General features: G+C 38.7%; 1 protein-coding gene across 1 annotated transcript in view; it reads left to right on the top strand.

Moving 5' to 3' along the window:
• LOC110026620 (HD domain-containing protein 2) overlaps positions 1-18,356 on the top strand; it is a gene marked incomplete in the record, with an annotated part of 31,620 nt that overhangs the window by 10,844 nt on the left and 2,420 nt on the right. Inside the window, 3 exon segments of the mRNA XM_020727624.1 lie at positions 9,740-9,850; positions 9,950-10,029; positions 10,297-10,333. Of these exon segments, the coding sequence (XP_020583283.1) occupies positions 9,740-9,850; positions 9,950-10,029; positions 10,297-10,333 (228 nt within the window).

Below are 18,356 nucleotides of genomic sequence, written 5' to 3'. Positions count from 1 at the left end.
TCCTCTCCATCTAGCCCATTCACCGTGGAGTATCGCTCCACCCAATACTGACGTCGACGGTGAATCAGCGCCTGAGTGCGGTGCTTCGTTCCCGCAGGGCAGAAAACTCGCAAATCTTCGCAAAAATAGTGGAACGAGCGGGATCACGAACCAACACGAGGGCTGGGGAGTGATCGCGAAACCTACGTGTTGTAGGAAGATGCCAATTGTGGAATTTTTTGTTTTTCTAGATTCTTCTTACTTCCCATTCTTTTGTGTAGAAGTTTTCTTTGTCCCGCGGGAGTCCGTAAATTGTTGTCCTCTGTGTTTAAGGAGTCACTTCTAATAAAGTGGTCTTCTGATCCTCTGTGTGGAGTCTCTTTCCTCTTGTTAGGATTGTATCTGATGACAAGTGGTGCTTCGGTTATACTCTGCTCCGAGGTGGTATTGTAAGCTCTTAATCTCCTTTGCTTCTTCTCCCCGACACCTTTTCCTACCTTTCGCCCTAGCTATCAACTATCCCCATATTCCTCCAACACACTACCGCCACCCCTTCTTCCTCCACGACCTCGCCGCCCAACCTACATACATCCAACCAAACACAATCCTTGCCTACTCTAGCAACCACTCACCTATCAACGTTGCCACCGCCTTCAAATCTCTTCCTACATCCCTAACCGAGGATTCGTTTATTGTTGTATTTTGTTTCTATTTGAGTCGTGTTATAACTTTATGTATATATTAATAAAAGTTTGCTTTTTTTGAGTTCAATTGTTCTTCCTTCTAGTTTCGGTATCATTTAGTGTCAGAGCTAGTCAAATCCTGGTCCCATCCTAGGCTTCCTAGCATCTGCTTCTGCCTGCCCAAGCCACTTCCACCGAAATTTTTGTTTCTAATTCCCACCCTAGCCATGCCACCACGAAAAGGTTCACCAAGACTTAACTTAGAAAGAGATTCAACAAGAATCTGTTTTCTATAACGGAGATTTGCAGAGCTGGATGACAAGAACCAAAAAGATGTTACTTTCGACCGTGATCAAGAGAGTTAAAGAAAAGACATAGACGAGAAGATGAATCCATTCCACAAGGAAGATCGTAGTGACGAGGAATATCGACCACGTAATTTTGATATCCAATATCAATGGAGGCCGAGAGAAGAGGTCCCTTATGGAGGTCAGCGAGATTTTTGGCATCAAGATTGACCTCCCAGAATTTGAGGGAGGTGTGGATATCGATGACACATGCTGCAATCAGTTGAATTGTTTTTTGAATATAAGGATGTATCAAAGGATAAACGAGTCAAGCTAGCTACAATTAAACTAAAGAAAAATGCCTCTTTATGGTGGGGCAATTTACAAAAGCAAAGGAAAAGAGAAGACAGTGAGAAGATAACTAAGTGGAAGAAAATTAAGAAGACAATGCAAAAAAATAACTTCCCACCCCAATATCGCCAGGATTTTTTTTTGATACTTCACGACTTGCAGCAGAGAGATATTTCAGTTGAGGAGTTCACGACCTAGTTCGACCACTTGCAGTTAAAGTACGTACTGACAGAGCCAGAGGAGTTCACCATCGCCTAATATCTCGGGGGTCTAGAGCTCACTATTAGCAATGTGGTACAACTACAACTATATTGGACATTGGTGGATATCCAGACACTAGCCCCGAAGGTGGAAAGGCAACAATCGTCCTTCAGCGACCACCTTCAGCCAAACAGGCAACAATCGTCCTTCAAACCACCATCTTAAGTCAAGCAGTCACTTGTAACTTCTACAGAAGACAGGGCGCCTTGGTAGGAAATAACATAATTGGACAAGGAATTGATATGGCAGATCAAAGCAGGAAAAAGCTAGAGAAATGTGGTTCCTCCAACACAGTGCCAGCCAGGAAGTGTTTCAGATGCCATGGCTACGGTCACATAGTTTCCAGCTGCCCAACAATCCGAGTCGTCACCCTCACAGATCAAGGTGTCGTTGAGGAAGTTGATGAGGAATCAAAGAAGAGTTCAGAATAAGTGCTTCAGCTCCATGGAAACGAAAGGAAATCGTTAGTTGTTTGGCGAATACTATAGTCCGAGCCTGAGTGCAACCAATCCTGGCTATGGTATGATATTTTTCGCAACAAGTGCACCGTCAAGGGGAAGGTCTGTAGCCTGATCATCGATAGTGGGCGCTACGAGAACGTGAAACATCCCGTCATATTCTCTTACGTGGCTGAAGAAAGGAAATAAGATACGTGTGGATCAACAGTGTCTAGTTGATTTCTTAATTGAAAACCAGCTACATGAGCAGTTATGGTGCGACGTGGTTCCTATGAATGCTTGTCATATTCTGTTTGGAATGCCTTGGCAGTTTGAACAAAAGACTCAACACGACGGGTTCAGAAACACTTATTCTTTCAAGGATGGGAAACATATCGTTTTACTACATGCTAAGGATGCAAAAGACGGGAGCAATACAGAGGCAGCATTAGTTTCTAGTACCACTTTCCTGCAGTCAGTTAAAATGCTCTGGAATACCAGCATTAGTTCTTCTGGAAGGAAGCAATGAAAGAGAGGTATCAGCACTACTGCAATCATTGCTACACGACTTTTAGGTTGTTTTAACCGACAACTTACCAGAGGGATTACCACCACTAAGGGAGATCCAACACGCCATAAACCTGATATCAGGATCTGTATTGCCAAACCGACCAGCCTATAGATTAAGACATGTGGAGTATGAAGAACTACAGTGACAAGTGCAGGATCTCGTTGCAAGAGGGTTAGTCAAAGAAAGCATCAGCCCGTGTGTAGTTCCTGCCCTGATGACACTCAAAAAGGATAAATCGTGGCAAATGTGCATCGACAGCCTAGCCATCAGCAAGATTACCATCAAGTATCGCTTTCCCATACCCCACTTGGATGATCTCTTAGACTATCTACATGGAGCCACTATCTTCTCCAACATCGACTTGCGCAGTGGATATCAATAGATACATATGAGGTCAGGAGACGACTGGAAGATCGTCTTCAAGGCACGGGACAGACTTTATGAGTGGACCGTTATGCCTTTCGATCTGTCAAACACACCTAGCACTTTCATGAGATTAATAAAACAGGTTTTCTAATCTCGCATTGGAGTGTTTGTTGTTGTCTATTTTGATGACTTTCTAGTATACAACCAGTCAAAGGAGGATCATCTGCTTCACCTGAAGACAATATTCGAGGTATTGCGGGCTAAGCGACTGTATTCCCATTCGAAGAAATGTCACTTCATGACAAGCCTAGTATGTTTTTTGGATTCTATCGTATCTAGTGCAGACATTCAAATGGATCATGTAAAGATGGATGTCATTATCAGCTGGGTCGTACCACAATCATTCACCGAGCTGAGGCAATTTTTTGGGCTGACATTCTTCTATCGAAGATTCATCAGAAACTTCAGCACTATCACCTGCCCTCTGACTGAACTTCCATTATCAGCTGGGTCGTACCACAATCATTCACCGAGCTGAGGCAATTTTTTGGGCTGACATTCTTCTATCGAAGATTCATCAGAAACTTCAGCACTATCACCTCCCCTCCGACCGAACTTCTAAATAAGGAGTTTGCTTGGACAGCATCAACTCAGGGCATTTTTGACACCCTAAAGGAAAAGGCAACTCAAGGGCCCGTACTAGCATTACCAGACTTCAACCAACTGTTCGAGGTAGAATGCGATGCCTCCGACATAGGGATCGAAGCTGTGCTAAGCCAGGGTGGACACCCCATCGCTTTCTTCAATGAGAAGTTGAAAGAATTCAGGAGGAAATATTGGACTTACGACAAAGAAGCTACGCCATCCCAAGGGCTCTGGAGCATTGAAGTCATTATCTATTGACGAACGAGTTCACACTATTTACACGAGACCCTAAAATTCCTCAACAATTAGAGTAAACTGAAGGGTCGACATACCACCTGGGGGGAATTTTCAGCCTCTTTCAGTTTGTGCTAAAACATAAGGCGGGAAGTCAGAACCGCGTAACAGATGAATTTAGACGTCGACATCTATTGAACTCATCCATGCAGGCTCGAATTGTGGGCTTGAAGATCATAAGGATCTATATGAAACAAACTATGATTTCAAAGACATATGGGAGCAATGTCAGAAAAAGCCAGCAGGGCAATAATTCCACACAGATGGATACTTGTTCCTTCAGAGCCTGCTTTGCATTCCTCGATTTTCACTAAGGGAGGCCATTGTTTAGGATGGCGACGACTAGGGTTGTAAACAAGCCGAGCTTGAGCGAGCTCAGGTTGGGCTCGTGTTCGGCTCGTTCGAAATTGCTTGTGTTCGAAATCGACTCGTGTTCGAAATCGGCTCATGAACAGTGTGTTCGTGTTCGACTCGATTTAAATATTCGTGTTCGTGTTCGGCTCGTGATCAACTTAAATTGGCTTGTTAAAATTAAACTGAAAAAATAGATGTAGAATGTTGGATTCGAACCTGGACCAAATATATACAAAACAATGAACATAACCACATTACCACAAGAGCAGTTATGATTTAAACTTAGATATAAATATATATAATATATAATTATATAGATAATATGTGTAATATATTATTATATAAATAATTATATATTTTCTGAGGCAATTTTTTGGGCTGCCATTCTTCTATCGAAGATTCATATGAAACTTCAGCACTGTCACCTCCCCTCTGACTGAACTTCTGAAAGAGAAGAAGTTTACTTGGACATACTGTACTGTCACCTCCCCACTGCAACCCATACCAATTTTGACACACTGAAAGAAAATGTGACTTAGTTACCCGTGCTAGCTCTACCTGACTTCAACTAACTTTTTGCGGTAAAATGTGATGCCTCCGGTGTAGGGATCGAAGCAGTATTAAGCCATGAAGGACACCCTATCACTTTCTTTAGTGAGAGGTTGAACGAGGCCAGGAGAAAATATTCTTCATATGACAAAAAATTCTATGCCGCCGTAAGAGCTCTAGAATACTGGAGTTATTACCTATTGACAAACAAATTTACATAATTTACAGACTACGAGGCCCTAAAATTCCTCAACAACCAGAGCAAACTAAGGTGACAACATGCCACCTGGGTGGAATTTCTAGCCCCATTCAAGTTTGTGTTAAAACACAAGGCGGGAAGCCAGAACTGTGTAGCAGATACATTGAGTCATCGATACCAATTGATCACATCCATGCAGGCTCGAGTTGTGGGCTTCGAGGTCATAAGGGATCTATATGAAACAAAGGAAGAATTTAAAAACATATGGAAGCGATGTTAGGAGAAGTCAGCAAGGCAATATTACTGCAGTGATGAATACGTGTTCCACCAGGGTCAGTTGTGCATTCCCCGGTGTTTACTAAGTGAAGTCATTGTCCAAGAAGTCCACAGTAGAGAACTAGCAGGTTATTTCGGCAGGGACAAGACCCTCGCCCTTGTAAGATATCATTTTTTTGGCCAAAAATGACGAGATGTAGAACGACATGTCAAGCAATGCAGGATTTTTCATCTAGTAAAGACAAGAGCTCAGAACTTCGGATTATATACACCACTTCCAGTACCAAAGGCGTCGTGGGTGGACGTTAGCATGGATTTTGCGTTAGGACTTCCAAGGATCCAAAGAAATAAGGACTCCGTAATGGTTGTAGTAGACAGATTCTTCAAGTTGGCCCACTTTGTACCCTGCCACCGGATACTATACGCTTCTCACATCGCCGATCTATACTTTAGAGATATTGCAAGGTTGCATGAAATTCCTAAGACCATCGTCTCCGACAGAGATGTCAAATTTTCGAGCCACTTTTGGAGGACACTGTGGGGAAAGCTATGTACCAAACTCTAAGTCAGCTCGATAGCTCATCCACAGACAGACGAACAAACAGTGGTGGTAAACCGGAGCCTCGTTAAACTTCAGAGATGTTTTGTGGGAAAAAACATAAGACAATGAGATTTTATACTAACCCAAGCTAAGTTTGCCTATAAACAATCCATCAGTGAAACTACTGGACGAATTCCCTTTGTAATTTTGTACGAGCACAATCCGCTCACGCCACTAGAATTAGTGCTGCTCCTACCATCTCCGGAAACCACAAGGATGCGACTAAACGAGTACATGAGATTCAAAAGCTCTATGAAGAAGTTGGCAAGAAAATTGTTAAGCAGAACCGCAAATATCAGACACAAACAAATAAATCCAGGAAGAAAGTGACATTTCAGGAAGGCGGCCTTGTATGGGTTCGGTTAGAAAAGGAAAGATTTTCCGTAGGATCATTTGGGAAGCTCAAGTCGAAAGTAGAAGGACCTTTCAGAGTACTTCAAAAACTGCACGATAATGCTTATAAGATCAAACTGCCTGGGGACTACAACTTTAGCCATGTTCAACGTCGCTGACTTGACACCATATTTTGAAGAGCCTAGAGCTTCGACAAAAGAGGTTGAAGCTTTCCCAATCCCAGGAGACTGATGCAGGTGCTGAATCAGCGCCGGAGTGCGGCCACTAAATGTACCCCAATGCGTGGCGCGTCGTTTCTTCAGGATAGAAGGCACGCAAATCTTCGCGGGAACAGTGGGGTGGGCAGAATTACGAACCCGTGCGAGGGTTGGTGAGGGATCGCAAACCTACTCAATTCAGGAAGATGCTGACTATGCAATATTGGGTTTTTCTGGATTCTTTTTACTTTCCACCCTCTTTCTTTGTGTAGAAGTTTTCTTTGTCTAGCGGGAATCTATAAATTATTGTCCTCTGTGTCCAGGGAGTTGATTCTAGTAGAGTGGTCTTTTAATATCTTGTGTAGAGTCTCTTCTCTCTTGTTAGGGATGTATTCGACGACAGGTGGTGCTTCAGCTGTATCTTGCTCCGAGGTGGTGTTGTAAACTCCCAATCTTCTTCACTTCTCCACTACATCTTTTCCTACCTTTCACCTTAGCTGCTTACCACCCCCTACTTCACCACACTACTTCCACCCCTACTTCCTCCACGACCTCGCCGTTCAACCTATATACATCCAACCAAACACAACCCCTACCTACCCAAACAACCACTCACCCACTGACATCGTCACCAACTCTTCTTACATCCCTAACCGCTGATTCGTCTATTATTTTATTTTCTTTCTGTTTGAGTCGTGTTGTAACTTTATTTCAATACTAATAAAAGTTTATATTTTTTTAGGTCCACTGTTCTTTCTCCTAGTTCCGGTATCAAATACACCCACTCATGCGCGTCTTCTCCCTCGAAAATCGACATCTTCAACTTCCTAAGCCTAGTATCAACACGACAACTTCCTCTTCATCTAATATTTTTCCCCATGTATCGAGGGTAAAACTCCCTCTTTCGATGATAGCCATATTCCTCCTGCTTCTCTACTTTCTTCATCGTGCTCCTCCATACCCCTTCCATAACTCCTTTCTCCATGTTTTGGCCCACCCGTCACCATCGAAAATCTCTAATCCACTCCCCATTGGAACTCTAGGAGGAGGTTCTTAATGGTGAATGTTTTTCTCCTCATATTCCTCTCGCCCAATCTAATCCTTGGTCAATTTTTGGGTAGGGCTTGCAAACTGAATCGTCGGCGGGGTCTTGGATTGCATCTCAATAAACTTCCTCAGCATCTCCTCGAAGTTCTCAAATCAATTGTACTCCACCTCTTCTTCCAATTTGTTCGCCAAATTGTCTATCTTCTTGGTCGTCGTTACTTCGTATCACTAGGGTACACTTGATCCTGAATCCGGTTGTTGACTTCTAGGATCATGATTAGGGTATACTCGATCCCGTCACAACCTTCCCCATTGTCTTAATTCCTTCTATTTCCCTGATAACCTGAACCACGATTGTATCGCAAGGCTTCGGTCATGGTTCTATACAACCCCTTCGGCTCCCAAGCATGCTCAAATTGTGGTTGAATCACGTTAATGAATGCCGCGATCTCGTCGGCTCTCCCAGTAGGTTAAATTCACCACTGTATCGTGTTTTGTACATAGTGATCCCATTTTTTGCTTACCCCACAGACTCCTATACACCTATTTCGTGTGTGCTTCACGAAGGAAAAGGTGCAGCTCTATATGCAACAATTCCACCCTCTGTATTGCATCGATCCCGTCAATCTTCATAGGAGCGGAAGACGTGATCCCATTATTTGTTCCCTCGCAAATTTTTGTATGCCCACTTCGTGTTTGCTTCACAAAGGAAAATGCACAGCTCTGCAAACAGTAATCCCACCCTCTGTATAGTAGCGATCTCGTCAGTCTTCACATGAGATGGAAGACATGATGCTGTCGTCGCCTTCCCTTCCAGTTGAACTCGCGGCTCTATTGCAAGACATAACAGGAGGAGAAAGTCGTGATTTTCTGTTCTCTGTATTCGCTTCCAAGTCGCTGTCTTCCCAATTAGCTCTGTCGCTTCCATGGAGCAAGAGGAGGTGGAAGATGGGGTGTCGGGGCTTTATTAAGCGCGGTAGTTCGTGGAGCCTTCGCATCCAGCTATGATCATGACTGGACGTGAAGACTGTCTTGGAGGAGGGAAAAAATGGAGTTTAAGGTCTTTGTATGCCACTTCCCCGTCGCAGCCTTCCCAATTAGCTCTTGTCATGATTTCTTGCGAGGACGGAGCAGAAGGAAGAGAAGAATGGGAGTTTCAAGTATGTACACAAATCCCTACTACAGCATCCCAGACCTCGTCGTTCACACACTAGGACACGTCGAATCGAGCGATTGTTAACCCTTGTACGTTGAAATCGTCTCCCAATAAGCCTCGATTCGTTTTAGCTTCTGTCGAGTCATTCGATCCTCTTTTCTGTCATTCTGATTCCCAGAATCTTGAGCTTTGATGCCAATTTGATATGATTGGATAGAAATCGGCACAAATTTCACAGAAATTAGGGCTTAGTAGTTTTTTTCTTTAATAATCCAAATAACTCAATCTGAATACAAAGATAAACACCTACAATTCAAAACGTAGGCCATCTCTCTCAATTCCTATAATTTGAGAGGTAGGAAATATCTTCCAAATCCTGAGCGATTGTTAACCTTTGTACGCTGAAATCGTCTCCCAATAAGCCTCGATTCGTTTTAGCTTCTGTCGAGTCATTCGGTCCTCTTTTCTGTCATTCTGATTCCCAGAATCTTGAGCTTTGATATGAATTTGATATGACTGGATGCAGAAATCGACACAAATTTCACAGAAATTAGGGCTTAGTAATTTTTTTTCTTTAATAATCCAAATAACTCAATCTAAATACATAGATAAACACCTACAATTTAAAACGTAGGTCATCTCTCTCAATTCCTATAATTTGAGAGGTAGGAAACCTCTTCCAAATCCTGAGCCTAAGACTCATAATAACAATATTCTGCCTCAAACTAACCCTAAACATAAGCATATTTATACCGAACAATAACAATAATAATAAAATTCTAAATTGCCCTTAGGCTAGGCACTTGTGTAACATTTGCACCACATTTTGAAATTTTTTTTTATTGTTTTTAGTCTATGTTGAACATCCCAAAGGCGTGGTTTCTAGTGCATTCTTAGAAATATATATGGTATCAACATATTGCTGTAACACCGCAAGTCTTGCTTGTCTAATTGTTAAAAAAATAATACTTTTTTTTATTGTTTTTAGTCTATGTTGAACATGCCAAAGGCGTGGTTTCTAGTGCATATGGTATCAACATATTGCTGTAGCACCACAAGTCTTGCTTGTCTAATTGTTAAAAAAATAATACTAGCCTGTTCTTATTTGATATTGTTTGGATTAATATGTCAGCTATTGTTGGTGATATCACCCCCTCGGATGGAGTGCCCAAGTCCGAAAAAAGCAGACGTGAGCAGATTGCTCTGAGTGAAATGTGTGAAATTCTTGGCGGAGGGATGAGGGGTATGCCATGAGTTTTATGTTGTTCCTTTTAAACAAGTAGTTCGTGGGCTTTACGAGTTGAATTATCATTTTATTATTTATTAAACTTTGTGCATGCAGCTGATGAAATAAAAGAACTCTGGACAGAATATGAGAATAATTCTTCCATTGAGGCTAAACTAGTGAAGGATTTTGACAAAGTATGTATAATAGCTTTCGATTGATTTGTTATTCATTTAGCTAATACAATTTTTAATAATTATGTTTCTGCCTTTCTTGTTAATGAGGATATATACCTAGAGCCAATTCACTTTTTCACTGGCTCCTATTATAATGTTCTGGTTTCCCCTGAGAGTTTTTTCCTCTCACTTCAACTTAGGAGGCACGTACACAAATAGAAGCCAATAATGAGTTGCATCACATATTTGTTAACTTATAATGAATTAACATTTTATTATTTGTCACAGGTGGAAATGATTCTTCAAGCATTGGAATATGAAATGGGTACGTTACTTTCATCTCTCCACCTTATGTAGAAATGCATCAAAGGTGTTTAATTTGCAGTACCTTCTATTGTTAGTTGGTGCATCTACAGTGTAGAGAGGGACATCAGGAACTATATTAGTCAACACATTGCCCAGATGCGTGCTTGAGATATCATATAAGCAATGTGCTATGCAATTTCATGAATCTTATATTTATTATTTACATGCTCCTGTTAATAGGGATGATAGAGAAGGCAAATATGATCTATTAATTGATAAGTAAAATACTTATTTGCAGTAATCGACTTTTTCTAGAATATCTTTTTTTCATCAAAATTTAGTTTATGCATGTATGGTTCATGATAGGTTTTTCATTTCCCTCCCTTTTCATGGTCTATTTGTTTGAGACTTGAGGTAAGGTAAGGTAAGCTATGCTAAGCCTTTCAGCAGGGTCAAGCTGTCTGGATGATAAAAATTTCGTGTTGAGGAAATTATTTGGTTAAGCTAGTGTTCTTGATGCATCAATTTTTATAGTTGAATAATAATGCATTATTTCACTTTTATGATGCATTAATTATCATTGAAAAAGAGGCAAAGCATAGAAATAAAATTAATGACTCTAAATATAAAAGGATGTATGAGAGCTTCTGTCAGAGTGGTACTTCAGTTAACTTGATTGCCTTGATTTTTGAATATGAACATGTAGAACAAGGCAGGCATATGTACGGAGACAATGTGAGCAGCAATGACTATTGGTGGATACTCGAAGCAAAACATCTTGAGATTCATCGATGACACTTGTAAGCGGGTTTGTTGGCTTCTATGAAGGATGGTTGTTTTCGTTTTTCACATAGTTTTTGCATTTACGGTGCCACAACAGTTGTAGTTGAGATCATTTTGGAGTATGGAGGTGTTATCAAGCATGATTGCTTATTTGTATTGTGCATGAAGAGTATTACATTCAGATGAAGGGAAATTTTTAAATCGAACACTTCTTGATGAAAATAATATATTGTCTCGAAATAGAAAATATAAAATTTTTTTCATAGGTTCCAAAATTAATATGGATGATATAGAATTAAATGTTTCTTAATAAATTTTCTCTATCTACATATCCTAGTTTAAGAAAAATATGAATAGGTGGTGCTTAGAATTGAGCCGAAATTATAATTTCTCACAACACAAATAAAGATATTATGGGCCTTGAAATTCACTGTTGTGATTAACACAATTTTATAAGAAGATAAAAATTTAAATGGGAGAACCTCGCTATCCTGTCAAGGAAGACGTGCATGGGGCACCACACTAGAAATGACGTACATGGATCTTAGCACAGTCCATATATATTTGTAAAATTATGAGTGTAATGTAAGGAATCTCTTTCATTAAGCAAATAAGTTTGTGCATTGTTAGTACCTATATATGTGAAGTCTTGAAAGTTTCAGTTGTTAAAACTTAAGCAAAAGAGCATGAAATAGTAAGTATTATATTCCAGTTTCTATCTTGTTTGGTGTGCCATTCAAAGGTAATTCTATAGAAATAAATCCTTAGATAGTCCCCCATTTGTTTTTATACTTAGTTCCAAAGTTTCACATTTCTTCAATTTAGTTTTTGACTATACAAATTCGATTCAATATAATCTCGTGTAAATGTCATGACTAAAAAATGATCCCGATTTAGTCTATCCATAGAAATTAATCCCAATTTAGTCTAGGAAGGATCATTTTGGATCAAATTTACATGGTTGATGGACTAAATTGAAGAAATATATATTCTGAAACTTAATTGACCACATTCAAATAGTTGGGGGATCACTTGGGAAGTTAGCCCTGTCTCTATAAAAGAATGCCTTTTCTCATGCTTTACAAATTTTTTAAATTCAGAAAATCTAGTTAAAGTCTTCCCTTTTTTACCTGAGCCTTCCTCTCCCTTCATAAGCCATGATTTGAGGCATCTTTAGCTCTAAATAATGTTGGACTGAAGTCCGAAACGATGAAATTTTCAATTTTTACCTTTTTTTTATACTTTTAAATTAATGTGGGCATGTGATCATGTAAAGGTTATGAAGGTGTATTTCAGAGTCACTTGTAGGGGTTTTTTCGTATTGTTTTGATGATACAAAGAGCCCTTAAGCAGGGCCAATGACTTGTTGGCCGTGCTAAAGGCTACATATGGCAAATCGAGGCAATTTGGCTAGGTCCCAATCATATGTGAATGTAGTCTAAATTGAAATGAAAGTTTTTAAGGTCACTAAAGTAAGATGCACCCACAAATCAAGGCAATTTGGGTATACCCAAGCACACATGAATGAAGGGACTACAATGCAAAGGAAGTTTATTATTTCCATTGCAAATTAATATTTTTTGGCTAATTACTCGAGCATGCTTCTTATGTATTATGGGCTCCAAAATTTTGCATATCAGCCTTTCTCGAAATGAATGAGAGTTTTTATAGTTTTCTGGTCAAATTTTAAAAAGGCATTACCGTGAGATTTCACTTATTTTACAAGGGCTCTTAAGATTTGAGATTCGAAGTTTCCTATAGGTACAAGGCTCTATGGTTATTTACTTTTCTTGATAATGGGAGAGTATTTTCTATTAAGGCTAGTCAATAGTGGGTTGATCGTTCAGTGTATATTAGGAGCAATTAAGAATTTTAGATTGTAGAAATGTATCCCTATAAGCTTAAGCTTGGATGATTTGGAGAACGAGGACAACCCTATCAGGATATCATGGTTTCATCATCTCAAGTTGTCATGGTCTTTGGTCTAATTAGTTAGATGAGTTAAGACGACCCAACCTGGCTTAAGAATCCTTATCAACACTATGCGCCATTTTAACTAAAAGGACCTTGTTTGCCTAAGATAGATATTTGTTTAAAGTGACTAATTCAAGTCAACCTTAGCGGACAGTGGACTTTATGCCTTATTAATTACCCCTTATAATTGATATCTCAAGAGACAAAAAGTCATCATGGAGTTTTAACTAAAAGGACCTTGTTTACCTAAGATAGGTATTTGTTTAAAGTGACTAATTGAAGTCAACCTTAGCTGACATTGGACTTTATGCCTTATTAATTACCCCTTGTAATTGATATCTCAAGAGACAAAAAGTCATCATGGAACATACTAAGTTATAGTCATGACTTTAATATAATGGAGCTTGTATGGCCAAACCGGCCATATAGAGGGCTCTAGTTGTAACCTCTATATTATGGAGTCGATAGGCCAAATCACATCGACATGGGACTCAGGCCACCTTCTTATTGATGTAGGTTGATTTAAGAGTAAATATTGCAATATAATTGATATGATATTGGCTTCTTATTGTTCAGATTAATCATAAATTTGTTGCCTTAAACTTCTGTTTTAGGTGGATGAGAATTTGTTTTAAGCTTTTAGTAGTAGATTTATTTGAATGTTTTTAGATTTTTAAAGTTTTTATGAATTTTCTAAAAAATATCAAAATTTTATTAGAATTTAATATATTTTTAATAAAAATATTCCTTTTGGTTAAGATTTATTTTCAACATGACCATCATTGAGGAGGTTTAATGGTTTGATTTAAACCTCGTTAACTTTGTTTCTTGTTGCAAAAGATTGAGTTTGTAGAGCTAAGTTTATTTCTAAAATTACAGTCCCTGTTAACTCTTTCTCATTCATAGAGGATCGGGTTTGTAACTAAGTTTTGTAATTGCCCTTTATAATTTTCAACTTAAGATTCTGCATTTCTAACAAAAAAATTCATATTAATGGTAGATCCTTTCGGTTGAGATTCATCAAGGATTTGGATAACTTTGAATTTTGTTGAATTTTTCTTGCTTACAAAAAAACATGTCATAACATATATTAATTTAGTTTATTCAAATATTCTTTGAAATTTAATTTTGCAAATAAATCTTACTTTCACTTTCAATACAATTATAATTGAGATTCAATAACTTTGAACCATATAGTTTCTATCGCACTTACATAGAATCAGGTTCGTAACCAATATTAATTGAGTTTATTCAAATTTTGTTTGGTTTAATTTTGAAAATAGATCTCTTTTGTTGAGATTCATATTCAACACAAGTATCATCAGAGAAATTGGAGCTTAAATTACTTATATATTAAATTAATTTGAGTTTTATTATTTTTAATTTTACACATACATCTGTCTCATCAACTCGGGTTTTTACGAGAAAGTTGATTGAATTAGTTAAGTGGGAGCTCGGTCTTGTTGACTTTGCTCGTTGTTTGGAGGAAGATCATACTTGTCAGGTGCGACTTATAGCTTCGTCTTTTAAATATGATTATTTGTTCGAGAGCGTGTGATTATTAAAGTTGAATTTTATTTTTTTTTTTAAATTATGTCTGAAATTTTCCAAGTAATCTCATTTTCAAATTGTTTACACGTTTCTTGAAGCAAAGACAATGTGTTTTGATTTTATTTTTTATCTTGCATATTGTCAAGCATTTAAATTTAAGCATTTAGGATAATGTCGGAGCTCATGCGAATTTTAGGGTATGTTTGGGTCAGCTGTATCTGTTTGAAAAAGCACCTGTGAACTTTTGATAGAGAAACTACTTTTTAAAAACAACTGTGACTATTACAAATTTATTTTTTTTACAAAAAGTCAGGCCACAGCTTTCCGACATCTACTACACTGTAACAACTTAGGTTGAAAAAACCAGCTCCATACCACAGAAATAAAAACAACAAGAAAGCAGCTCCCAAAACAGAATTATGGTGGCAGTCTGAAAAGCAAAGCAGTCAAAAAGCTGCCCCCATACAGACCCTTAATGGCATGCACATCTTAGGCCGTACTTAATTTGAGCTCTCATTTAATCCAAATTATATTTTCAGATGCTAAGTTTAGATATTCAGAGCGATCGTCGGAGCATACATAGATATTCACAATTTATAGTTTTAGTGCGTTTAATGTATTTAGCATTCTTTTCAAGGCAATGTTTTAAAATTCAACTTATATTAAATTTGTGCAACATTCTTAGATCGTATGATTGAGCATTTAACACGATGGAGGAAATATGGATTTTAATTTTGATAGTAAATATAATATTTAAAGTTATTCAATTGGATATCGAGACATTTTTCATTTCGTGAGGCGAGACATAAGCCTCGAGACAATTTGAGGCATAGGCCTCATAGTTTTGAATGACAAATTGTATTTATATAAAATAATAAATTCAGTAAACTATAAAATATGATATAAGAACTTGCATAAAATAAAAAATATAATGTAAATATCAACTGATAAAGTCATAATACTAACATAAAACATGAAATTAAAGTAACACTAAATATCAAAGTACGACAAAAGATGAGTTTAACTTAGTAGACTTCTCTTAATCTCATCATCCAACCAACATAATAATATTTATTGATCTAAATAAAAATATAACATATAATCAAAAGCGGAGTAACATATAATAATGGTAGCCATAGGTGCAGTTGGCGGCAAGATAAGAGCAGTGGACGGCGATGGCTGTAGCAAGAGCAACAAGTGGCTATAATATAATAATTAGACGACTGTTGGAGTGGAAGTGGCAAGAAGCGGCAGCGATGCCAATGATGAAAACATTAAGAGTCAGTGGGGGCGCTGGCAAAATCAGCATTAGACGATGAACTAGGAAGATTAACTAGGGAAAGGGAAAGCTTTTGTGTGTGAGAGTGCAATTTTAGTTCGTATTTGAATCGTTTAATATAGAGGAAGGCATTGTGAGGCCAATGTGAGGCATGTGCCTCGCTTAAGCTGCTTAAGGCATACGCCTCAAAGTGTTTTTCATCGAAATTGCTCTAAGGTGGGCCACAAGGCGCACCTCATATTGCGCTTTAAAAATTGGTAAATAAACATCTCGGTATATTTGTGCAATGCACTTTGCACGATTTTTGTGCACTTGCAATGTACGCTTGGACGCATTTCAGAGCAATTTAAGGGTCATTAAGCAAGGCACTCACATTTTAAAATGTTACAATTTTAATACTTGCACATTCTTTGAGGTCGTAAAACGCCTGAGTCTTGAAATAATTTTAAATTTTAAAAAAAATTGCACAAATATTTTAGCATTGAAATATGTTCAAGGTATTAATTTAAATGCTTTCATTATTGTGTTTTGTCCATTGGTATGCCTAAGTTACGAATTCGGTGTTGATTTGATGTGAATCCCCCAAAGCTAGTGTAGAGGCCCTAACCAGCCTTCTCTGGGAGATGTTGAGATCCGAGCTTGAGCTAGACATGCGCCGCCATTCTGGTGTCTCCAATGTTTTAGAAAGTGAGTGAAGTTCCCACTATGAGAGGAAGAATAGCTTTCGCCCTAAGGCTTCGAAGAAATTGGGACCATCGGTCGGAATGTTTTGTGGATTCCGAATAGCTATGGCATATGCCTTTTGCTTTTTATAGACTCGAACGAACTTGAACTAGCTTTGCAGACAAATAAGTTCAAAAGAGATTGAACAAAGTCTCTCCGGTCGAAATTGTTTGGATGCAGATGAGGGGCGGATCCGGTGTTGGACTTTCCGGATCATGCTAAGCCATCAAGATTCACTTGATCGGCAGGTGGGTGGAAGAAACAACTAGTGAAGATTCAGGTACTCATACTAGGTTCTAGGTAACTTTTTGGCATTCTATGATCAGAACTGGGCTTCCCAAAAACGTTGATTTCATGGTTCTTCCTAGACCTCCAAGACTTGAAGCGAAGCATGCAATTAGGCCATCCTTTAAGTAAGCCTCAAGTCAACTTTTCCTACCCAACGATTGTCGTTGCCACATCATTGTTGTTAACTCTAACTTACTAGCGCATCACAACATTCCAGGAGCTACTGGACCGGGTGGCAAAGCTGAGCGCTAGCTCGACTGATAAGGAGAGGGTAAGGAAATACTATATGAAATTCCTAGCATTATTCATCAAAACCTGTCCAAATGGATTATTTCGATATAGAAAATAGAAATTCCAATGGCTTTTCAGACTATGACCTTCCCGATCACGATTTTGTCTTTCTTCAAGGTATATCGTCCTCACAAATTGAATTTCTTCCTTTTTAAAGTTGTTGTCGAACCTAAGCTTGAAGAGCTTGTTCCCATTTATAGAAAGCCATCTTGGCGCGTAGCAAATTATCAAACTGAATATTTTGGTGCGGGCAGGCCGGACAGATTCTCGTTTTTTTGGACTTTATTTTTTTAGTCCTAGTTGTAGACTTCATTACTTAATCTTGATATTGGTGGTTGGGGAAAAGTGCAATCACTGAGGAGGGGAAGTTTCTCGTCTTTTAAAAAAATACACAAAAAAAAGAATTGAGAAAAGGGGGTTTGAAAAATCTATTGCACGACACGGCAACATATTTTTGAGTTGAGACAAAAAATCATTATGATTTACTTGTTCCTAAAAATATTCTATCTGGAGATGGCGACTAGGGTTCGCCAGTTCAGGCTCAACTCCTCACTTAGCGTTAGCGAATCTACAAGTTGGGGCGGGCACGCTCTTTTTTTCCCGATCCTGAGAAAAAGCTTTGGCCTCGTTTTCCATAAACTACTTTTTTTAGGAAGGTGTCTTTTCTTGCTCACAGCTACAATGAGCGCAAACCGGGCAGCACCTTAGGATGGCATAGCTTCGCGTGAATGGCGAGGTTCAAATGTGGAAAAGCGAATTAATTGATATTTGTCAAATTTTTGAAATGACTTACTATGTACTGTATAAAAGAAAAAGAACATAACCATTTTAACCCTTAATTCTCCTATGACTAAGATTCAAGGGTCTATATTGAAGTGGTCAAACCAAATAGAAATAGATTCCCACGACACTTGCTAGTTCGTTATTCCAAAGGCTCGGCCCCATCATCCAATTCGCTCCTGAGTGGGACGAGGATTTTTAGGAATGGATCTATCTTGTCGTTAGTTCCATAATCATGAATCTCTGATGCTGCTGCAGACTTGAGGGAATCGATTTTGCATCTTTCTATTGTCCTGTCCTCATCTTGCTATAGCTTCTTTCTGTTCGTTATTCCAGATGCTCGGCCCCATCATCCAATTCGCTCCTGAGTGGG

This window comes from Phalaenopsis equestris, unplaced genomic scaffold, assembly GCF_001263595.1.
Source record: "Phalaenopsis equestris unplaced genomic scaffold, ASM126359v1 Scaffold000387, whole genome shotgun sequence".
NCBI classification, from domain to species: domain Eukaryota; kingdom Viridiplantae; phylum Streptophyta; class Magnoliopsida; order Asparagales; family Orchidaceae; genus Phalaenopsis; species Phalaenopsis equestris.
Note: the sequence above shows the minus strand (reverse complement) of the source record. Positions and strands in the feature narration are given on the sequence as shown.